The sequence below is a fragment of the Triturus cristatus genome, chromosome 8 (assembly GCF_964204655.1).
Source record: "Triturus cristatus chromosome 8, aTriCri1.1, whole genome shotgun sequence".
NCBI classification, from domain to species: Eukaryota; Metazoa; Chordata; class Amphibia; order Caudata; family Salamandridae; genus Triturus; species Triturus cristatus.
Window position 1 is genome coordinate 1,200,935,934 of NC_140591.1, and position 24,568 is coordinate 1,200,960,501.

A 24,568-nucleotide genomic window follows, 5' to 3' on the forward strand; every position below is an offset into this window, starting at 1 on the left:
AGCCGACGCCACCATCGATCGTCGGGCTCCAAGTCGTCGGGTAAGTCCAAACGCTCTAAGAAGTCCAAGCGGCGACATCGCTCTTCGGACTCCCCTCGCCGGTCGCGCGACTCGGCCGAGGGTCCAAGTGGTTCCACCCCCGCGGCTCCGGCGGAGCCGCAGGCGCCGCGCCCGTCCCCATACCCTCCGGTCCCTGGGACTAACGCGATGCCGGCGGAGGTCAGTGCCTTCCTCTCGGCCATGAGGAGCCTGGCCCCGCCGTCGACGCCCGCTGGCGCGCCTTCGGGCCCCGCGGACTCGACTGGGCGACCTTGCCTGCCGGCGGCTTCGGCCCCGGCGCCGTCGATGACTCCGGTCTCGACGCCGCAGGTCCCCGCGGGGCCCATGCCTGGGCCCCCGTCGACGCCGGTTGACCTATCAACTCCTCCACCGGCGCATGAACCACCGACGCCGTCACCGGCGGCGCAGACGCCTACACCTCCGGTGCCGCCGACGACGCCGCCGCCTTTGGTGCCGACTCCGGACGGCGTCCAACCCCAGTTTAGCCCTATTCCGGACCCGACGCCGCAACGGCATCGACCGACGCCGCGTCCGGCGCCGCTTGAGACCTATCATCTCTACAGTCCGGCTCCGATCATTCCTCCTGTTTATCAGGAATCGGAAGACGGGGGCGACTGGGAGGGGTTTGAGGACCCTATGGCTGTTCAGTCGCAGCTTTCACAGGACTGGGCAGATGAACTGGGGGAGGCCAGTGGTCTTGATACATCGCCAGACACTGGATTCACTTCTCCTCCGACTGTGGCTTCGGAGGAGGGTGCGGCATTTTCTGTGGTGCTGCGCAAGGCGGCCGCAGCCCTTGGGCTCGAGCTGCCTGCCGTGGCGGTGAGGACTAACATCCTCACTGAGGTGCTTCAAACCGCAGCAAGCTCCACTGAGCCTCTACTGCCGTTCAATGAGGCCCTCACTGACGTTCTGCAGGGCACCTGGTCCAAGCCCTCCACAGTTCCTCCTGTGGATAGGAACGTTGTCAGGCGCCACCGCCCTGCTCCGGGCGACCTCAGTTTCCTGTCCCAACATCCCACCCCCGAGAGTCTGGTTATCCAGGCCTCTACCTCCCAATCCTCCTTCCCGACCGCTCCGCCGGACCGGGATTCCAAGAGACTCGAGCAGTTTGGCAAGAAACTGTTCTCGTCCCTTAGTTTGGGCCTGCGGTCTTTAAACACCGCCTGTCTCTTGGACCGTTATTCCCATTCTATGTGGGATACGGTGGAGGACGTGCTGCCCCTGTGTCCGGAGGAGGTCCGGACACGTCTTACCCAGGCTTTGGCCGATGGGAGGGATGCAGCGCGGCACGCCATACGATGTGGGCTTGACACCACGGACTGGCTGGGTCGGGCGATTTCCACCACGGTGGCGCTCCGCCGCCACGCCTGGATGCGGTCCACGTCATTTTCCGGGGATGTCCAGACCACCCTCATGGACATGCCCTTTGATGGCACTCGCCTGTTTGGTGAGAAGGCGGACAGTGCGCTGAACCGCTTTAAGGACTCCCGGGCTACGGCCAAGTCCTTGGGCCTCTCGGCTCCGCGGGCGCACACCTCCGCTTTTCGCCCCTTTCGTGGCCAAGGAAGGGGCGCCTCCTCACGTCCGCCCAGCCACCAGCCGCAGAACCAACCTGCGCGCGGTCGCGGACGTGGTTTCCGCCGTGGCGGATCTGGAGGACGACGTGGTCAGCCCACATCCACCCCGGCAGCATCTGCCTCAAAGCCTTCCTAGTCCGAGCTTTCAGGCCCATTCCACGCCAGTGGGCGGCAGAGTTCGCCATCACCTGCTCCACTGGCGGTCCATTACATCGGACAGGTGGGTGCTGCAAATCGTCCGAAGGGGCTACTCCCTCCCCTTCGAGACGACCCCTCCAGCCATGCCACCGCAGCACCACCGTATCTCGGGGGATCATTTGAATCTTCTCCGCGAGGAAGTTTCGGCCCTCTTGGCCAAGGGGGCCGTCGAGCGCGTTCCGAGTCCAGAAGTAGGTCGTGGTTGTTATTCCCACTACTTTCTGGTTCCCAAGAAGGGCAAAGGGGGCCTACGCCCCATCTTGGACCTCCGGAACGTCAATGCCTTCCTCCGAAAGGAAAGGTTCAAGATGTTAACCTTGGCTCAGGTTCTAGCTGCCCTAGACCCCGGAGACTGGATGGTAGCGTTGGACTTGCAGGACGCATATTTCCATATCCCCGTCCTGCCGGCCCACCGGCGTTACCTGCGGTTCACGGTGGGCCACGAGCATTTTCAGTTTACCGTGCTCCCCTTCGGCCTCACCAGTGCCCCTCGGGTGTTCACGAAAGTGATGGCGGTGGTCGCAGCTCATCTGCACAGATCAGGGGTTCCAGTCTTCCCCTATCTCGACGACTGGTTGTTGAAGGCGGGCTCGCCCCAGGCAGTCGTCTCCCACCTCCAGACTACGGCGGATCTCCTGCATTTGCTGGGATTTTCCATCAACGTGCCGAAGTCACACCTGAGTCCCTCTCAAAAGCTCCTCTTCATCGGAGCAGTTCTCGATTCGGCGCAGTTCCGGGTCTATCCACCGGAACAGCGGGTCCGGGATATACAGGCCCTGATTCCCATCTTTCGGCCTCTATCCTGGGTTTCGGTCAGGCTAGTGTTGCGGCTTCTGGGGCTGATGGCCTCCTGCATCCTACTAGTGCATCACGCCAGGCGGCGCATGCGGGCTCTGCAGTGGGACCTGAAGTTTCAGTGGGCCCAGCATCACGGCAACCTGTCCGACCATGTCTTGATCTCGGAGGGCATTGCACAACAGTTGCAGTGGTGGCTCACGGACCGCGATTGGGTCCTGGGCAGGAGCCTCTCCCTTCCCCAACCGGAGCATGTCGTAGTGACGGATGCGTCCCTCCTGGGCTGGGGTGGCCATATGGGAGAGGCGGAGATCAGAGGCCTCTGGTCTCCGGCGGAGTCTCGTCTCCACATCAACCTGTTGGAGTTGAGAGCGATCCGACTTGCACTGAAAGCCTTCCTTCCCTCTGTCAGGGGCAGTGTCGTGCAGGTGTTCACGGACAACACCACCGCCATGTGGTATTGCAACAAACAGGGCGGGGTGGGGTCGTGGACCCTTTGTCAGGAGGCTCTGCGCCTCTGGACGTGGCTGGAACACCAGGGCGTCACCCTAGTGGTTCAACATCTGGCGGGCTCTCTGAACGCCAGAGCGGACGAACTCAGCCGCCGGTGCATGATGGATCACGAATGGCGTCTGAACTCCGAAGTGGCGCAAGGTCTCTTTCTGCAGTGGGGAGAGCCTTGGTTAGATCTATTCGCCACCGAAGAGAACGCGCAATGTCAGCAGTTCTGCGCGTTGGAATTTCCAAGGCGGCACTCGCTCGGCGACGCTTTTCGTCACGAGTGGAGTTGCGGTCTGTTGTACGCCTTTCCGCCTATACCACTTCTGCCCAGAGTGCTGAAGAAGATCAGGCACGACCGGGCCCAAGTCATCTTGGTGGCTCCGGATTGGGCACGAAGATACTGGTATCCCGAGCTACTCAGTATGTTGACCGATCCCCCGATACGTCTGCCCCTTCGGGAGGATCTTCTGTCGCAGCAGCAGGGGACGGTCCTCCACCCGAACCTGTCCAGCCTCCACCTCCATGCGTGGAGATTGAGCGGCGGCAGTTGATGCCATTTGACTTGCCTCCTGAAGTCTGTGAGATCATTCTGGCAGCCAGGCGTCCCTCCACAAAGACGGTATACGCCTGCCGGTGGAACAAATTTGTGGCATGGTGCACAGCAAAGGCTGTGGATCCCCTTTCCGCCCCTCTTTCTGAGGTTCTTCTCTTTCTTCTTTCTCTGGCCCGGCAGGGCTCTGCCCTGGGCACCCTGAAAGGTTATCTTGCTGCCATCTCCGCCTTCTTGCGGCTTCCTGATCAGCCTTCTCTTTTCAAGTCCCCTGTGGTTACACGCTTTCTAAAAGGCATTACTCACACGTTCCCTCCTGTCCCTTTTGTAATGCCTCAGTGGGACTTGAATCTGGTCTTGACATTCCTGATGTGCGCTCCCTTCGAGCCTCTTCACAATTGTCCTCTTCGTCTTTTGACTCTTAAGACTGCTTTTCTGGTAGCCATCACCTCGGCTAGACGGGTGAGTGAGCTCCAGGCTTTATCTTCAAAGCCTCCTTTTCTGTCTGTTCATCCGGACAAGGTTGTCCTTCGGCCTCGTCCCTCCTTTCTTCCGAAAGCGGTGACTCCATTTCATCTTGGGCAGTCTGTCACCTTGCCCACCTTCTTTCCGCCTCCGCATCCTTCCAAAGAGGAAGAGAGGCTCCACCGTCTGGACCCAAAACGTGCGCTCTCCTTTTATCTGGACCGCACAAAACAGTTCCGGGTGGACGACCAGCTTTTTGTTGGGTACGTGGGCGCTAAGAAGGGGAAAGCTGTGCACAAACGGACCATCTCTCGGTGGGTCGTCTTGTGTATCAAAATTTGCTATTCTTTGGCAAAAAAGGACCCTCCTGTTGGGCTGCGCGCCCATTCTACTCGGGCCACAGCGGCTACTACTGCTTTGGGACGGGGAGTCCCTTTGCAGGACATCTGTCAAGCGGCGACGTGGGCTTCGTTACACACGTTTGCCAGGCATTATTGCCTTGACAGCCAAGTCCGGAGGGATGGCTTCTTTGGCCGTTCTGTCCTCCAGGACTTTCTGGTGTGATCTTGGTTCGCAGACCCACCACCGGGGATGGTATTGCTTGGGTATCTATTCTAAGGTGAGGAATCTAACTAACGTGTTTCTTTCAGATGAACAAGTTACTTGCCTTCGGTAACGATGTATCTGTAGTTAGATTCCTCACCGACCCATCCATCCTCCCCGTTCTGCGAACTGACATCTAGGGTTAAGGTTATCCTTTTCAGGCCCCTAGATTTTATTTTTGGCACCAGTGTCGGTCTTTGCATGGCTCTGCGTTCCTGGCGCGGAAAGCTATGTACAAGAACTGACGTCAGCGCGCGAGGGCGGCGTCTAAGTACTCCGACGTCATTCCGGCGCACGACGCCGACGACGGACGCGGAGCCGCAGACGACGCCTAGCGACGCGCAAGGGGTATTGCTGACGAAAAATCTTCCGGATCCAGTCTGACGCCTGGGGATATTCTAAGGTGAGGAATCTAACTAACTAATGTTTCTTACAGATACATCGTTACCGAAGGTAAGTAACTTGTTCTTTAGTAACTTTACATTATAATCTACGTTTCTATTAAGAAAATTTAAACACGTTTTTATATGGCTCTTACCACAAAATGCTTCTCAGGATGAGCATCTACTTTGTACGCATGTGTATGCCCTTCTATTTACATGTATACCCAACGAGATCTTACCTAAGCACAGGCTGAGTCTAGCAATGGAATAGAAGGTTCAGTGTACAGGGCTTCAATGCAGAATCACGTGATGAGCACACTTAGTTTTCCTTTCCTCACATGATCTCTTCAGCGATTTCGAAACCAACCTTCGCAACAATAAGATCAACAAATCATAGGCGACTCAGCCGTCAAAGGAACAGCGTCTGTAAAGGTTTGAGATAGCGCATTGTAGGTCAAAGGGAAATTAGCAAAGAAATGATGTTGCCCACCGGTCCCCTCAAAAGTGACTTGTTTGAAACTTTATTGCCATTGCAGTGTCTTAACACAGCGTTGTCATGAAAGAAAACGAGCAGCAGCAAGCCACCAAACTAATCGAGACCTAATAACAAAAGAGTGCTCATAGAGTACCATAAATAACAGTGACCGTAAAAACACATGTAGCAGGGGCAGTCCTCATGGGAAGATAAAGTCTAAAAAGAGGGACTACTAAGCCTATTCACGAATCAAAAGCCAGCATTTACAAAGGACAGTAAGAGGAGCCAATTGAAAGGATGGGTGGAAAATGGTCAGAGCTTAAAATCCATACCTGAATATAGAATGTTTCGAAGAGCCCGCGCAAGCGCTGCCTAAGCGAGACCTAAAAACAGCAGCAACAAGTGCTGAAAGGTTCACCTGAAGACTTGCTTGGGGATAACTGGAAGGGTTTATTTTAAAATTTGATTGAGGGACATTGTTCGGCACTGGTGCTCAAACAGAGCTAATCATTTTAAATGTAACATACGAATACACCAGGCATTTTGCGACCCACAAAAAATCAGCTTGTGACCCACATTCTTCACACTCAGGGTGGAGAAATTGGCAGGTGGAAATGAAGACATTTTCATCTTTAAAATTACTTTTACTGCCTCAAATACCGTTGGAACGGGCCCATAATATTTGCATTTCCAAGTAAGAAATGTATTTTGCCAGACGTTAAAACCTGATTGACTAGTCAAACAGTGCAGATCCTAAACAGTCATGTTATTAGTGCAAATTGATTGTATATATTTGAGTTTATAATTTTCTTGTTTTTTCCTCTGCAGGTAAAGTAAAATTTGTACAACAGAAATCAAAATCACAGAAAAAACGTGAGGAGAAGGAAAGGCGGGGAAAGGCTAAGCAACAGGAAGATGAGTTGAAAGACTCTTTGGCAGATGACGACAGTTCATCAACCACAACAGAAACCTCCAATCCAGACACTGAACCTCTATTAAAAGAGGTACAATGAAAAAATTATTCTTCCCAATTAGAACACAAAGAATAATAATTAATATAATGTATTTTCCACAGCAGAGCAGGAAAATGTATAAGTACTGGTTGTTTCATTTCAAATGTTAGTGCTATTTTGAATGCCTCAATGTCAGATGATCCCTAATGTATTCACTGCCCATTTCTTAAGCTAGCCATAGCACTGCATGGAGCATCTACCCCATGCTTTTAGACTCTGTTTTTATTTTTTAATTTAATTCGTGTTCAGACACCAGGTAAATATATATTTACAATGAGTGATCAAACAAAAGTAAAGGAAGAGATAGCCAACTGTTGGCACACATTTAAAACCTGCAATAGAAGAAAAAGAGGAAGCCAATAAGCCATCAAAACAGAAACTAGAAATTCATAGTTAATCACCAGTGTTTTTACATTTTTATAGCTTATGTAACAACTTCTACAGTGTTATTTGACTTTCCGCATAAATCAAATATATAAATGCTGTACTGCATGTGTGTAGGTTGTATATTTATTTATGTTTGATTTTATAAGTATTTTGAACCATGACAAACTATTACATTCTGTAAAAATCTGTATTTGGCCAGTTGACATGAGTGACATTTCTGACCATTTACCTGCACATCTTAAAAGATAGGTTTGCTGCAGTCTGATTTTTAAAAAAATACTTTAGAGGCCCTGGAAAAAGGCTGGAAGCAAAGTAATTTTGAGTTTATCTAGAGCTCCATTAAGACATTAATACCATGTACATAATTCATTTCTTTATATTTGTTAGAGCTTGTGTTCTATAAATTGTGTCCCTGTTTTAGGGTAAACATATCCAGTAGTCTCAAAATATGCTGCTAAATACCTTTCAAAATATTAACACATTCTTTACTTTTACTTGTCAGACTACTTTGCATTGTGATTATGCTCCTCAATGGAGTGTTGATCTTTAAAGATGAAGGCAAATTTAATTTAATTGTATTTCATATAATATTAAGTGTACCAGTAACTGCTTGCACGGTTATTTCATTAGTTGGAGCATGTCTTTACGTACATCATTAAACGTTTGTTTTACTCATATTTATTAGGAAACTGTAGCCTCCACTTTGGGAAGCATAACAGTATTGTACATCAAAATACCTAGACAAAGGTATAAATCAAGGTTGTGTAAAATACAGGTCACAATTAAGTAATATGCAGCTGTACAAATGTGTGACAAACTTGACTTCTGAAATAAGTATTAGCTATGCACACCAGGATTAAATAGATCTCCAGATAATTGAAGTCTAATACATTGTACATCTTTGTGGGTATTAGTAGCCGTATTGAGTTGTATATGGAATTTCTCTGATAGTAATGGCAGAATTAAAAGAATTGAATGTAGTGTGTTTGATCAACACAATTTTTATCTTCCCTTCATGCAGCCACATTTCGTGTTAGTTGGTGTTTTGTCACCCTTCACAGTTGGAGTAGTGTCCATAAGGTGTACTCATAATTCCGGCACATTGGGGCAAGATATGGACTAGTTACTCTATATCCAAAGCTTTTAGTATGTGTTAATCATTGTGCGTTTTCAAAGAGTTTTTCGAAACTCCTTTACCAGTGGTCTCTCACTCTCACTCTGCAAGTTTCTGGCACAGTTCAAGTCACAGATTTATTATATATATTATTATGGTTTGGCTTACCGAAAGTGAGTTTACCCACCCAAATTTCTTTACTATAAAAACTAACAGTGATGTAATATTTGCGCCCGATAAGTACAGAAATTAGTTAACATACCAGTGTGTTATCGACATGCTAGTGGCCTTTCATAGCATTACCTACATTACAAACACCAGCAGCTGAATAATGCACTGGGCAGTGTATAAAATCATGTCTTACCATGCCGCCTCATAGGGCACAATTAGTAGCAAATTCCCTGCAGAGGCAGCAGACAAGGAGAGATGGCAAAATGTCACCTGATCTAAGGCAACTAAAATCTTTGCACATTCCTAAAATATCTTTGTGTTATGTGTTTTTAGGATTCAGATAAGCAAAAGGGAAAACAAGCCATGTCTGAAAAACAAGACAGTGACATTTTCCATGTTATGAAGACCAAGAGTAAGAAACCCCAACTTGTAGCAAAGAAAGAAAATTTATCAGAACTCAAGTCCAGGTAAGTGAAGTCCAGTTTGATATTCCAAAGACTAATATCTGTGTACTTGTCATTTCACTCCTTTCCCAAAAATAATTTCCACCTAGAATTCTTGCCAGTCCCTTTTAGGTCTCGCCTGAGCCAACGCTTTAGCGCTGCTGGTGAGAGTTTTAGTAAGCGGGATTTGGAAGTGTAAACTAGTGGCTTTTCAGGCCTCCAGCAACAGTGCATGTGCACCGGGCGCACGCACCATTTGTCAGCCTGCGTGATCACTTTCGCGTCCGCTTTGATGTTCTCAGTGAGCCGCGCGGCCACTGAGAACATCAAAGCGGCCACGAAAGTGCACACCATTTGCCAGCCTGCGTGCCTCTCTCCCCTTAGTGCGCGCGACGTGCCCTACCCCCTCCCTTATCCCACTTCCTGCTTGTTTTTCTAGCTTTGCACCATCTGGCATCTGGGATGTCGCCTCCTCTTGTAAACGAAACTACAGTTAACACGAAGAGAGAAAAGGAGCAGCCTAAAATTGTTGCGATGCTTGTTTAATCCATTGCTATGACTAAAACTACAATAGCACGCAAGTCGGCATCTTAGATTAGCAGTGCTTACTATTATCGCTCATCCTTTTGCAGTATTCATAATATTAGTAACATGTTGTTCCGTGGGTGCCAGTATTTACTGATCCTACCTCAGAAGCAGATCCGTAGAGCTGTTCTTCAGACCATTCTTTGGCCTGTCTCAACATATTTGTCGACGAAATTGTGCGTCTTTTTCTTTTGTGCTTGACTTTCAAACCCTTTGGGTCCTGTGGACAGCAGATATCTGATTGAGACTACTAGCCGCAGATTCCTTAACGTAGAATTATCCCCAGGCGTGAGACTGGACCTGGAAAACTTTCTTACCCAGCATCTCTGCGCGCCGGTGGGCGGCAGCCCGCGACTCCGCCCCGACGTCCTCCGCGGACGTGACGTCAGCGAGGTCACATAAGCCCCACCCCGGCGCGCTGACATCAGTTTTCTTCTTTTCCGCGTGCAACGCAGACCCGGATCGTGTTCCTGGCTTGTTTCAGGCCTTCTTTTTATGCTTAGCATTTTCTTGGGTACAGCGTGCGAATGCCTTCGGGCTTCAAGGCGTGCTCGTCTTGCGCACACCAGATGTCAGTGACGGATCCTCACCCCATCTGTATGTGGTGTTTAGGGGAGCACCATGACTCAACGGACTGCGATGCGTGTCAGCAAATGAAGCTGAAGTCCCGGCGGGAGCATCGGATGAAACTCCTTTTGGCACGCATTTCCAGGTTGGCGTCATCGCCGTGTTCGTCCCCTGAGGATGGCTTAAAGAACCGCCGCTTCCGTCTCCGACATCGTCCTTCTCCCAGGCCGCAAAGGTGTCACTCACCTGTTGGTAAGTGTCGCAGTTTGTCCCCGAGGCCCGGTCCCTGGCCTGTTGGGGGCGTGGGTTCTCTGCAGGTGGTGCGGCCCCGTGTGTCGCCACCCTATCCACCGTTTCCCGGCGCGGGGGCGACCAGAGCCCAGATGGAGACCTATGCGGCGGCCTTGTAGGCCTCTTTGGCTCTTCCTTCTTCTCTTCTTCCTGGGACATCTACGGATCCCTTGCCGCGTGCGGGGACTCCTGCGGCGTCTCCGGCGCCGACAGGTTCGGATCAAGGTTCGGAGGATGTGGTGCCGTCGGGGTGCGGCCCTTCGGGGTTCCCTCCTTCGGACCACGGCTTCTGCGTCGCCGCAAACCCCCGTGGGGGACACCCTGTGGTGTCGCGGGAGGTTGCCAGGGCTCGAGGCGTGTCCTTAAGTCCCCCTCGGTCCTCTGGGCAGGCGGCGACCTTGTCCGAGGTGACGCCGGTGGCTGCTGGCCCTGGCGGCGCTGCAGGGGCCGGCTAGGGGTCGGGGCGTGAACCCGGGCCCCCATCGTCTCTCCACGCAGGCGGCTGCCTCGTCGGAGGTCGAGTCGACGCCTTTTCAGCGCCGTTCCTTAGCCGCCCCGACTCCGACCCAGCCCCGGTCTCCCGTGCCGTGCGTTGTGGCGGAGGTCGTTCCGGCGTCCCCTAAGGCGCCGGTCGACGTTGCCCTGACGCTGGTGGCGGACACTACGGCTCCGGGCCAACGACGGGTCGTTGATTAGTCTTTGGAAGCCCCCTCTTCTCTGGAGGTTCGGCAGCTGTTTGTTTAGTCTTCTCCGGAGACTGGTCGCCACGTCGTGGCTTTTTCCCCAGCGTCTTCTAATGACGGCTCTTCGCCGTCCCCGGAGGCGCCTCAGGTTCCCCATTCATCGGTCCACCCTCCCACTTTTCGAGCTTGGCCTTTCCTTCCTCCGGTTGTGCTGGGGGACAGCCGTCTTAGCTTGCAGCTGTCGCCCACGGAGGAACTGCTTTCCCCGCCGCTGGGCCCTACGGAGGCGAGTGCTGCCTTTGCTCGGGCTGTTTCCATGGCTGCAGAAATCTTACGCATGGGCGATCCAGCTGCCCATTTCCCCACGGATCATCTGCTGGAGGTTCTCCATCGGGGCTCTGGTGGACAGGAGCTGCTTCTTCCCTTCGAGGCTGCGCTCCACAATTCTCTTTTGGGGGCCTGGGGGCGTCCTGCCACGGGGAACCCTGTGCCTCAGCCTCTTCTCCACCGCCACCGTCCTGCTCCGCATGATCCTGTCTCTTTCCCTCCACCCTTCTACCAGGGGCCCTCTTTTACAGACTGCCTTTCCCTCCTTGCCCTCGCTGTTGTCTTCCCCGTCACGGGAGGCCCGCTGGTTAGATTCCTGGGGGCACAACATCTTCGCCTCCTCCAGTGCTGCTTTGCGGGCCCTTAACACTCTTTGTGTGTTGGCCAGAGCTTATGGGATTCGGCGGAGTCCCTTATGTCTTCTGCTTCTCAGGAGGATGTCTGCGTTGATCTGCGGCACCATGTGTTGGATGGCCGGGAGCTGGCGGCGTTTATTCTTCGCTCGGCTCTGGACGTTTCGGAGGTGCTTGGTCGTACCATGGCTACTTCGGTGGCCCTTCGTCGCCATGCCTGACTACGGGATTGTGTTTTCCCTGAGAAAGTTAGAGAACGGCTGCTTGACCTCCCCTTTGAAGGCGCTCTGTTGTTTCACGCCCCTGCGGATTCTGCCATTCAGAGGTTTCTTACGGGGCTTCGCCCTTCTCCTCCTCCTCAGTGACCTGCCTGTCGGTCTGTGTTTTGGGAGGCGGTCTTCCGTTGGTTTCCTGGGACCTTGTAACGGGTAGCCCAGGTTGTGTGTTCTTTATGGTTGATGTGCCTTTGGGGTCCTTTTGTTGGGCCCTTGGTGCTGTTGGCTGCTGGTCCGGCCCTTTGTTGACTTGTTTTGGCTGTTGGTAACCCGGTAGGCCCTGAGATTAGGCCTTCGACGTCTTCTTTATTGGCTGCTTGGTAAGCAGTCTGCGGGTTTTTTCTGTAGGTCTTTCTGTTTTGTCCTCTGCTGCGGACTGTGTTTCCTAAGAGGATTTCCCATAGTTCTTGGAACATAACTTACCCTATGTGGGGTACTGGTAATCTATTCGCAGACCCACCACCGGGGTTGGTATTGCTGGTGTATCTATTCTAAGGTAAGGAATCTATCACTAACTTGTCTCTTTCAGATGCACAAGTTACTCCTTGTGTAAGGATATATGTGTAAGAGACATTAGTTAGTGATAGATTCCTTACCGCCCCACCCATTCTCCCCTTTCTGCGAGCAGCATGGAAACTAACATCGCTGCCATGGATGACATCTGCATGACTCTGGACAGAGGAAACATGGTGGCCCTCATTCTCCTGGACCTCTCCGCAGCATTTGACAGTCTCCCACCCCATCCAATGACTACACAGCATCAAAATCCAAGGGCATGCAGTCCGGTGGATCTGCTCCTTCCAGACTGGAAGGATACAGTCCGTCAGCTTGGCACTGTACATCTTAGATGCCCACAACCTCATATGTGGAGATCCAAAAAGGATCCTTCCTGAGCCTGACCATCTACAACACATACATGATCCCTCTAGCCAGCATAATTTTCTCTCACAATATCAACGTCTACTCCTATGCTGACAACACACAACTCATTCTCTCCCTCACAGACATGGCGCCCAGTACCCAGATCAAGTTCAGTGCCTCAAATTCCTCACTGTCTAAAGCTCAACACCAACAAGAGTAAATTTGTGATCTTCGTTAGGAGCACATCACAGTGAGACTCCACCTTGTGGCCAACAGAGCTAGAACCCACACCCACCCCCACGACAAGAACCTTGGGATCATCATCATCAACAGCAACCTTGACATTCCCAACCAAGTCAATGCCATCACCACCTCATGCTTCTGTACCCTAAAAATGCTGAGGAAGATTTTCAAATGACTCCCAATCAGCACCCTGAAAACCATCACACATGCTCGTTACAAGCAAGCGTGACTATGGGAACACTCTCTGTGCTGAGTATAACAAAAAATTCACAAAAAAGGCTGCAGATCACTCAGAACTCGGCGGCCATGTAGGAAGCTGGCTCTGTATATACTTTACGAAAGTGACATATAGTGTGCACAGAGTCCAGTGAAACCTCAAAGGTAGGCAGAGGTAAAGTTAGATAGCACCTTACTCTCTGTTTGTGGTAGTGTGGTCAAGCAGTAAGGCTTTATCAGATGACAGTGTTAAGCATTTGTTGTACACACTCGGTCAGCAAATGAATTCACACACTCAAAGACTGAACTTCAGACCAATTGTTTTTGTATAAAAATATTCTTTTAGTTATTTTATTTTCTAGAACCAAGCAAGCCTGGCACATCTAAGCAATAGATACATTACAGTAGTAATGCAGTTTGTTAATAGTTTGAATTGCAATTGTAAATGTACTTTGATTTGATTACAGTAGAGTTACTGATAATGCAATGCTTTTCAAAATACAGTACATATACTTTGTATGGGATTTTTTAGTAAAATTACAGGTAAGTTACTTTTGAGATTACTTTTCTTACACAGTGTAGTATACCTTGATACTACACCGGGACATTTCCTGTTAACAGGTAAGTAAAATCGTTTTTGTTAGTACAATTTTAAAGAATTTCTTTAGGTTTTCCAACTCCACACTTAAAAACTTTTCATAGAAAAACATTCAATGTTATCCTATGGAGGAAAATAGTGTTATTGGTTTAAAGGGAGTACTTTGTTGTGGGAGTTGGTGTTCTGGGGTTAGACTCAGGGGTCTCCCAGGGTCAAGGATGCACTTTTGTTACACCCTCAGCGGCACTAGGGCGGCTGTGTGCAGAGTGCTGAGGCCCAATGTTATCCAATGGGGTATAGGGGGCCAGTTGGTAGCTGCTGACGACCGCGCCACTGGGCTGTGAAAGCAAAGCTCCTGGATTGAAGCTCAGGGCAAATGGGGGTTTAGGCCAGCACAAAAGTTGCACCCTCAGCGGCACTGAGGCGGCCGGGTGCAGAGTGCTGTTTTGGCATCAGATGCCCTGTAGCTTTCAATGGGGAGTCTCCGGTTTGCAAAAGCACTGCTGGCTCGTGGATGAAGGTCTTCTGGGTGTGACCACCACTTTGAAAGTTACGTTGGGATGTTGGGGGTTGGTTAGGCACCGTTGGTTGGGCCACCCAAGCCCATAGGGCATCGGGTGCACGGGTGCCTTTTAGGGTCGGATCTTCTTACCAGTTCCTGGTCGCGGTTGGGGGGGTACCTTCTGGTTTGAGGCTGCAGGCGTCGGCTGTAGGCTTGAGGCAGGTCAGGGGTCGCTGGATCTCGGGTCAGGATCGCTGGGGAGATCTCCTCGTGGTGTTTGCCCACTCGAGCTTGGGCCGTGGATTCGCGGTTTCTGGCCTGGGCCAGAGGTTGTTGATTAACAAATTCGGTGTTCACGGAAGACACAGTCTTTATGATTGAAGGCATGCAGGTCCTCCGGAGTTTTCGAGGTTCCTGGCTGAAGGACACACTGGGATTTCGCAGGAGCTGGTTCGAGGTGTAGACAGGCCGGTAGGGCTGGGGCCAAGTCAGTGGGCATCTTCCTCTTGTTAGCTTCGTCACGGCTTTTCGGTCGTCCTTGTTTTCTTGGAGTTGGTACTTGTCTGAAGAAGCAAGGTTGAGGGGTGCCCCTAAATACTAGATTTAGGGGCGTTACAGGTAGGTAAAACGTTGGGACCAATGGGTCCCTTCCCTGGGGTGGGTACACCCCCTATTATGTCAACCTCCAGTGGGAGGGGGGCATATGCCTTTGCCTGGTTGGCTGTGTCCCCCATCTGCAAGGTGGCGGGGACTGGGAATTGTGCTTCACCTCGCCTCCCCCACCTGAGGGGTGGAGCTGGCAGAGGTGGGCACACCCCACTTCTTCACTTGTTTTTCCCACTGGGTCTTCCGCCCAAAGTGGGATCTGGACCAGTTGCTGAAAGCAGCAAGTGGCCTGGGGAAGCTCACAAAGGCGGCAAGCCTTTGAAGGGGTGGGTGGGTGGCACAATAAGTGCTGCAGCCCTTAGAGGACGTCCCTGGTCCCAGTGCCCTGGGATACCATTTACCAGGGGCTGACCTGTGGCCAGAGATGCCAATTGGGTTTGGGTTACTTTTGGGGAAAGAACACAAGCCCTGGGAACCTGATTGGCAGAGACCCAGGGCACATCAAGTCAAAAATGCCTCAGTAGTCTGGTAAAAAGTGGGGGGCTTACTGCAACAGAAACCCAGCTTCTAACTGACCAGAATTGCTTTCAGCCTCCCATGCAGCACTCAAATCACAATACACCTGAAGGAGTTCCACTAGCTCCCCGTTCACAAATGGCATATTTCAAACACATCACCCACACTTTCTTTATTTAAAAAAAATATATATATTTTTATTTTCACAAATCCAAGAACAGTGCCGATTACACATACCAATGTCGATTGTCATGTTACACTTGTTACAGAGTAGTACCACAGGTAATACATTATATACAGTTGCCCCATTCCGTATCATAATATATCTAGGTGTCTGGGTCCCTGATAGGTCCTGTGGGTTAGTCACTTAAATCTGTGTCTGATTCCTCTGTTGGATGGGTGCAAATGTTGCCGCGGAACAAATTCCACTTGCCCCACACCCGCTCCCACATATTTGGACACCCTCTGTGTATGAATATTGCCTTTTCTGCCACCATTGCTCTATCTAGGTCTTGACACCATTGCTGATGTCGGGGGGCAGTAGACGTGCCCCAGTGCTGTGCTATATTGCGTTTATCTAGTGTAATCCCAAGGGTCGCCCAGGCCTGTGCCGCATGGTTGAGGTCCGTTGGCTCCCATATTGAGCAGGCACCTCCTCGGCTCGGGGGGGACTTCAAAGCCACAAACCAGGGTAATTGTTGCCATGACTGTCTCCCAGTAGTGTGTAATGTTGGGACAGTCCCATAGCGTGTGATAAAACGTGCCTTTTTGCCCACAACCCCGCAGACACAAGGGCGTCTCAGTCCGACCAATCCTGTGTAGCATTGTTCTAGTGTAGTATGTCCTATGTAATATCTTCAATTGCACTAGTTTTAGTCGGGACGGAATTGCCACCTCTCGCGGGGATGCCAAAGCCTCCTGCCAGTCCTGTTCGTCCATATCGCCCAGTTCAGTCTGCCATTTGTCTCGTAGAGTGTGTGTGGGATCTCTCTGATTATTGATTAGTTTGCGGTAATTGAGAGGGATTGCTTTTTTGGTGAGTTGGTCTGTGAGGAGGCGATCTTCGAGTGGCGACAATTCGGGGAGTTCGGCACCTCTGGGTACGGCCTTTGTAAGTGTGTGCTTAATTTGTGAATAGCGAAACTGTTCTGAGTCAGCCATTTGATAGGTTGTTTGCAGGTGGGCAAAGGTCACTACCTCTCCCTTCTTCCAGAGGTCCCCAACCCTAGAGATACCAATAAGGTCCCTTACTGTAGCGGAGCATACCTAGTTGTGGTGTGAGTTGGGTGAGGATTCCCTCCCATCCGAGTGCTCACTGCGCCGCAAACCATGTATGTACTGTGTGTGCTGTGGGGCCGATCCACGTGTTATTTTTGCTCTTGTTGTAGAGTGCCATCAGAAGTCCGTCGGCACCCATAGTGTGCCTGTCAAGCCGAAGGGCTGGTTCCTCCTGCGGAGCGTGAAGCCATTGGTTTACTATTATAAGTTGTGAGGCCCAATAGTAAAGTTGTATATTGGGCAGGGCAATTACACCATCATACCAGCTCCGAGTGAGTTTGGATAGGGCTATACAGGGGGGGGTGGTGTTTCCGTCTCAGAGGAGCAGTCTCACTTCAGCCTCAATGACTTTGAAATAGGTGTTGGGGACAGGGGTTGGCATGTTTTGTAAGGCATACAGGAACCGCGGGAGAGCCATTATTTTAAATAAGGTCGCTCGGCCCAGGAGCGTCTAGGGTAGTGGGTGCCAGTGTTTCACGTCGTTTTTAAGTCGCAGGAGAGGGGGCACGAGGTTGCGCTCGTAAAATTGAGTATGGTCTGGTATAATGTGGATGCCCAGGTATTTGAACACCCACACTTTCAAGGCACTACATAGCACTGGCCCAGCATACCTCAACAATCTCATCTGCTTTCACAAACCTTCCAGACACCTCTGCTTGACCAGATTCTTACTTGCACAAATCCCACGCCTACAGAAAACCAGCTCAAACGGTCAAGCCTTCGCCGCCATTGCTCCTAAAACCTGTGATGACCTTCTGCTACACACAAGAGATTCTGCTTCACTTCTTGAATTCCACAAGAAGCTGAAGACCTGGGTTTTCGAGTTATCCCACTAGGCCCAAGATGTGCCTAGACTCAAACCTGCTGAACGCCAGGATACCGTCACGGCTGATAGTGCACCCTACAAATCAGTATAACATAATAGTGGTTTCAAACACTGGATTGAACATTTAAGCAAACTGTTGCTTTTCCATGTGTCCCCTTTTAACTTTGATTATAAGAAACATATTTCTTCGGTATTTGTGAAGCTAGCCTGAAACATTCAGTGTAGTTTTAATTTCCTACCTTGCAATCATACTTGCTTAATAGGTATTAACCTAGATAGTAGGAAAACATTTCTTTAATTTCTAACATCCTTGCTTTACTGAGGGGTGTTGGATCATTGTCTGCATTTTTATTGCAGAATTGTTTTCATGTATTGGAGTGTATTTTGTTGCATTTTGCTGATGTTTCATTAATGCAGAACCAAGAATGCTTTAGTAAATGGCAGCCTGTAACTAAATCATCTATTGGCATATGTTTGACCCAGGAGGCCCTTGATTAAAATCACCGGGGAGAGGAGCCTTTCTAATAATGCATTACATGTGTACATTAACATATGTTTATCTCAGATGTGTCAGGTGGATGGTAAGTTTTTTTGTAGGATGGAGTGATTTGGTAAAAATAGTGGATAAATGTAACCCAAGTGACATAATGGGAAAATACTGGGTGTCTCATTACATTTCTGGCAGCCTACCCTGCAATTTTGTGGTTGTTCGTTACATGGGTGATTACTATATGAAAAGTCAAGGGAGATTTGTGACAAGTGGTTGAAAGTGGGGGTGGGGGGGGGGGAGGCTAGTAAGCAGACAATCAAGTAAACAACTGTTGAGAACACCGCCACCCATTCTTCTTTTGCTCATGAAGCTGTGGTAAAAAAGATATAATATGAAACAAGATTTATTGTGCATTTAACAAATATGCAGACGTTTATTGGCCGCTAATCCTGTGACAACTCCTACGGCATATTTCATAGTAGAGTACAGTGGAACTCTAAATGTTTTGCTAATACTGCTTACTTGTTTGACAATAATAGATAATGTGTTGTATATGTGTAATTCTCATATTTTTATTTTAGTTCCTTGGAATTACCATACACCACCCCTTTAGAAATCAAACACCGGAAGAACTTTTCCTCGAAGATTTCAGTTCAGCAAGCACTAATGAATGGACCCAAACCGAGAAATCTACAAAAATCACGAGGTATGTTTTTTGCATAATGGTGGACCACTAAAAACAGGGCTACGTTGTGACATCATAAAATATTTAATTGATCTTGCACGTTTGTTTTCAGGTTTGAACAATAGAGTCACGGACACCAGGCCATCAGCACTTATGAAATTCTTCCCTGGTGGGTCTGGCCAGGAGCAGGGTAACACAAGTAGTTCTGAAGGAGAGAAAGATTCCCCCCTGCCAGAGTGGTGTTCTGTGCCAGTTTCAAAAGAGAGTAGTTGTAAGTACAAAAGCTATTTGGACTAAGTCTTATGCTTAGTTTTCCTGCTTGCTTGGTTACTTTGTTTGTATTGTTCTTTTGCGTTTGTCCTTAGTGGGGCATCTAATAAAGACATTTAGCTGCAGATTCCTTACCTTAGAAAATCCAAGGCGTCAGGCTGGATTTGGAAACCTTTGCTCGAGCAACACCCTTGCGCACCAGTAAGTGGCGTCGGTCAGCTTCACGTGATGTCTGAAAGTGACGTCTGCGTCACCTATAAAGGCACCACCTCGGTGTGTTGACGTCAGTTCTTTCATTTCCATGCCAGCTAGCACAGATCAGTGAAGAGAGCTACCCTCTGTCACTTTTTGACAGGCTTTTTTCGATGTTTTGTCAACGATTTTTGGTGTGCAGATTTTCCCTTGATATTGAAGAAGACCTCTGGATTCAAACCATGCGGCGCCTGCCACTGCGCAATGCCGGTTCCACACTTAATGTGTCTCTGGTGGTTGGAGCACAACCATGACTGGACATCATGCTCCTACTGCTGGGCCATGGCTTCGAAAGCTTTGAGGGCGCAGTCCCTAAAGCTGCTTGGGGCCTGACGTTCGTCTCCATGTCGCTTGCCCCGAATGTCTCGTTCCCAGTTGAGAGGAAGGTCAGAGCGCTGCTCTGAGAGTCTTAAGACCTCGTCCCCCTGCTTAGTCATTGAGTTGGTTAGGTAAGAGGCATAAGAAACACAAGAAGTTGAAGCATGCTTCCTTTCGGCTCCACGCTTTCCTGCATTTCCAGAAGCCGGAGCGACCCCCTCCCAACGTAAAGAATTCTGTGACGCCATGTGCCTCATATTTGGGTGACCTAAACCTCTAGGCACGCCTTTGAGCCTCGGAGGCTCATTAGGGGCTCCATTGGGCCTCGTGCTGGCAGCTCCAGTGCCGGTCGTACCCCTGCGACCTTCCCCAGCGCTGGTCCCCGCACCGCAACGCCAGTCCCATCCTTATCCCTGAGGACCAAAAGCCAGATTGGCGGCTTTTGACACAGATTCCGTCGTTTGACAGCACCATCGGAACTTAGTTTGGTTTCTCAGCCCTATTTGGAGGGGCTAGGAATGGAGGAGAATTGGGACGTGTTGCTGGACCCTTTACAAGACCAGCCTGAGCATGAATGGACTGTTATGAAAAACTGGGTGAGGCCAGTGGGCGGGATACCTGCCCGGATTCTGGCCTGCTCTCTCTCCCTAACGTGGCTACGGAAGAGGGAGCTTCATACACTATGGTGATGAGAAGGGCAACTTGGATCCTGGACCTTCAGCTCCCTTTAGCTTTAGTGGATATCCAGACGAACATCTTGACAGAGATCCTGCTTCTGGGTGTGTCCTCATCGGAATCCCTCCTGCCTTTCAACGAGGTCTTAGCTGATGTACTTCTGGCTAGCTGGTCCAAGCCCAGCACAGAGGCTCCTGTGAATAGGATCATCGCCTGCCGCTATTGCCCTGCACTGGGTGACCCAACATTCCTCACCATTCACCATACCCCAGAGAGCTTGGTCGTCAAAGCTTCTACCTCACAAGGCGCGTTACCTTCTGCACCCTGGACAGAAAATCTAAGAGGCTGGATAGTTGGGACAAGAATATTATTTCTTTAGCTAGTCTTGCATTGTGGTCAGTGAACACTGCATGCCTCTTGGACATTTTCACCCACTCTTTGTGGGAAACGGTTGCAGAGGTGCTGCTACAGGTTCCGGAGGAGATCCAGGCCTTTCCCTCCCAGTGGTATCGGATGGGCGAATTGCGGCCAAGTTCACTATTCATTATGGGCTTGACACCACTGACTCGCTGGGCAGAGCATTGTTGTCAGCGGTGGCTATTCGACGCCGTGCCTGGCTGAGGACTTCTGGCTTTTCTGGGGATGTCCAGGCTTCCCTTATGGGCATGCCCTTTGATGGCGCCTGTCTCTTAGGAGACTAGGTAGACAAGACCCTGGAATACTTGAGGACTCGCGGGCTACGGCCAAGTCCTTGGGCCTCTCGGTGACCACCTGCTTGCTTTTCCTCCCTTTTGTGGCCACGCAGGCTTTCAGCCACACAAGCTATATCCCAACCACAAGACCGCACAAGTTTAGCCACCTGTGCACACATGGGAGCGGCTCCGTTTGACCCCGTGGATCAGGCGGCCAGAAGTCCACTCCCCCTGCTCCTCCATGCAGCCTCTAAAGCTTCCTGGTCCGGCCCTTCAGGATCATAGTCCACTGGTTGGTGGCAGGTCATCCATCACCTCTACAACTGGCAAACAATCAAGTCGGACAGGTGGGTGCTTCGGATAGTCCAGAAGGGCTACTCCCTACCTTTCTAGACTACCACTCCCTCCGATTTATGACCGGTTGACAGAGGACCACATGACCTTGTTCTGGAGGAAGTCGGGGCTCTCTTTGCCAAGGTAGCCATAGAGAGGGTTCCGGTGCCAGAAGTAGGCTTTGATTGGTAACTCCCCACAACTTCCTGGTCCCGAAAAAAGACAAGGGCCTGCGTCCTATCTTAGACCTCCGGAACGTCAATCACTTCCTCCGTAAGGAGAAGTTCAAGATGCTCAGACTTGCTCAGGTCTTGTCTGCCCTAGACCCGCTAGACTGGATGGTACCTTTTGGACTTGCAGGATGCTTATTTTCGTATCCCCTTCCTGCCAGCCCACCGGCGTTACCTACGGTTCATGGTAGGCCACGAGCACTTTTAGTTCACTGTGCTCCCATTCGGCCTTACCAGCGCCCCTCTGGTGTTCACGAATGTGATGGCGGTGGTCGCAGCTCATCTGCGCAGATCAGGGGTTTCAGTCTGCCCCTATCTCGATGACTGGCTGTTGAAGGCGGGCTCGCCCCAGGCAGTCGTCTCCCACCTCCAGTTTACGGCCGACCTCCTGCATTTGCTGGGGTTTCCCATCAAAGTGCCAAAGTCGCATCTGATTCCCTCTCAGAAGCTCCTCTTCATTGGAGCGGTTCTGGATACAGCGCAATTTTGGGTTTATCCTCCTGAACAGCGAGTCCGGGACATACGGGCTATGATTCCGATTTTTCAGCCCTGGTCCTGGGTTTGTCAGGATGACCCTCTGGCTCCTGGGCCTGCTGGCCTCCTGCATCCTGCTGGCCTCCTGCATCCTGCTGGTGCAACATGCCAGATGGCATATGCAGGCGCTGCAGTGGGACCTGAAGTTCCAGTGGGCGCAGCATCAGGGCAACCTGCCCTATCATGTCCAGATCTCGGAGGGCACTGCACAACAATTGCAGTGGTGGCTCACGAATCGCGATTGGGTCAATGGCAGATCCCTCTCCCTTCCCCAACCGCAGCACACAGTGGTGACTGATGCATCCCGCCTGGGATGGGGAGGCCACTTGGGAGAGGCGGAGATCAGAGGACTCTGGTCTACGGCGGAGTCCCGGCTCCATATCAACCTTTTGGAGCTTCGGGCACTCCGACTTGCACTGAAGGCATTCCTTCCCTCTGTCCGGGGAAGTGTGGTGCAGGTGTTCACGGACAACACCACCACCATGTGGTATTGCAACAAACAGGGCGGGGTGGGGTTGTGGACCCTATGTCAGGAGGCTCTGCGCCTCTGGACATGGCTGGAACATCACGGCATTACCTTGGTGGTTCAACACCTGGCAGGTTCTCTGAACGCCAGGGGGGAAGAACTCAGCCATCGGTGCTTGATGAATCCCGAATGGCGTCTGCACTCGGACGTGGCTTCATGACCTCCTGCATCCTGCTGAGCAATCATGCCAGGTGACATATGTGGTCTCTGCAGTAGGACCTGAAGTTTCAATGGACGCAATATCCGGGAAACCTGTCCGACTACGTCCAGATCTCGGAGGGCACTGCACAAGACTTGCAGTGGTGGCTCACGGACCAGCATTGGGTCAGCGGCAGATCCCTCTCCCTTCCCCAACCGGAGCACACAGTGGTGACGTATGCGTCCCTCCTGGGATGGGGTGGCCACATGGGAGAGGCGGAGATCAGAGGCCTATGGTCTCTGGCGGAGTACAGGCTCCATATCAAACTTTTGGAATTTAGGGCGATCCTACTTGCACTAAAAGCATTCCTTCCCTCTGTCAAGGGGAGAGTGGAGCAGGTGTTCACGGACAAAACCACTGCCATGTGGTACTGCAACAAGCAAGGCGGGGTGGGGTCGTGGACCCTATGTCAGGAGGCTCTGCGTCTCTGGACATGGCTGGAACGTCAAGGCATTTCCTTGGTGGTTTAACACTTGGCAGGTTCTCTGAACGCCAGGGCGGACGAAATCAGCCGCAGGTGTTGGATCACGAATGGCGCCTTCACTCGGACGTGGAACAAGGTCTCTTTCAGCAGTGGGGAGAACCTTGGTTAGATCTATTCGCCACCGAAGAGAAAGCGCGATGTCAGCAGTTCTGCGTGTTGTAGTTTCCAAGGCGGCACTCGCTCGGAATACGCTTTTCGACGCGAGTGGAGTTGCGGTCTGTTGTACGCCTTTCCGCCTATACCACTTCTACCCAGAGTGCTGAAGATCAGACGCAACTGGGCCCAAGTCATTCTTGTGGCACCGGACTGGGCTCGAAGAGTTTGGTATCCCGAGCTACTCAGTATGAGCGTGGATCCCCCGATCCGACTACCTCTTAGGGAGGATCTTCTGTCGCAGCATCAGGGGATGGTCCTCCACCCAAACCTGTCCAGCCTCCACCTCCTTGCATGGAGATTGAGCAGCGACATTTGACTTGCCTCCTGAAGTCTGTAATGTGATTCTGGCAGCCAGGCGTCCCTCAACTAAAACTGTGTACGCCTGTCGGTGGAACAAGTTTGTGGCATGGTGCACAGCGAAAGCTGTAGATCCCCCCTTCTGCCCCTCTTTCTGAACAACTATTGTTCCTTCTCTCTTTGGACCAGCAGGGCTCTGCTCTGGGCACTATCAAGGGCTACCTTTCTGCTCTTTCAGCCTCTCTCAGGTTGCCTGATCAGCCCTCTCTTTTCAAGTCCCCTGTTGTCAATAGATTTCTCAAAGGCATTACTCACCTTTTCCCTCCTTTTCCTTTCGTAATGCCTCAGTGGGACTTGAACCTGGTTCTCATATACTTAATGTGCGCTCCCTTTGAGCCTCTTCATAACTGTCCTTTAAGGTTACTAACTTTAAAAACGGCCTTCCTGGGTGGCCATCACCTCCGCCAGGCGGGTGAGTGATCTTCAGGCTCTTTCATGTAAACCTCCTATCCGGACAAGGTTGTGCTTCGGCCGCGTCCCTCCTTTCTACCGAAAGTAGTCACTGCCTTTCATCTCGGGCAAACTGTCACTTTGCCCACTTTCTTTCCGTATCTTTCAAGAGAGGAAGAGCGCTTCCACCGTCTGGACCCAAATAGTGCGCTTTTATTCTATCTCAACCGCACATAGCAGTTCCAGGTGGATGACCAGCTCTTTGTTGGCTATGTGGGTGCCAAGAAAGGTTGGGCTGTGCACAAGCGGACCATCTCCCGATGGGTTGTCTTTTGCATTAAAGCCTGTTTTAGTGGCTAAAAAGGAACCTCCGGTTGGGCTGTGTGCCCATTCTACCAGGGCGACAGCAGCTAGTACAGCATTGGGACGCGGTTTCCCCCTGCACGATATCTGTCAGGCAGCCACGTGGGCCTCGCTGCATACTTTCACTAAGCACTATTGCCTTGACAGTC

At 51.1% G+C, this 24,568-nt stretch overlaps 1 protein-coding gene across 1 annotated transcript in view; it reads left to right on the forward strand.

The window, feature by feature from the left end:
- The window catches only part of TMEM131 (transmembrane protein 131), a 943,143-nt gene that overhangs the window by 728,181 nt on the left and 190,394 nt on the right, over positions 1-24,568 (forward strand). Inside the window, exons 32-35 of the mRNA XM_085622890.1 lie at positions 6,439-6,614; positions 8,629-8,762; positions 18,537-18,661; positions 18,753-18,911. Coding sequence (XP_085479016.1) covers positions 6,439-6,614; positions 8,629-8,762; positions 18,537-18,661; positions 18,753-18,911 — 594 coding nt within the window. The remainder of the gene's footprint in view (positions 1-6,438; positions 6,615-8,628; positions 8,763-18,536; positions 18,662-18,752; positions 18,912-24,568) is intronic.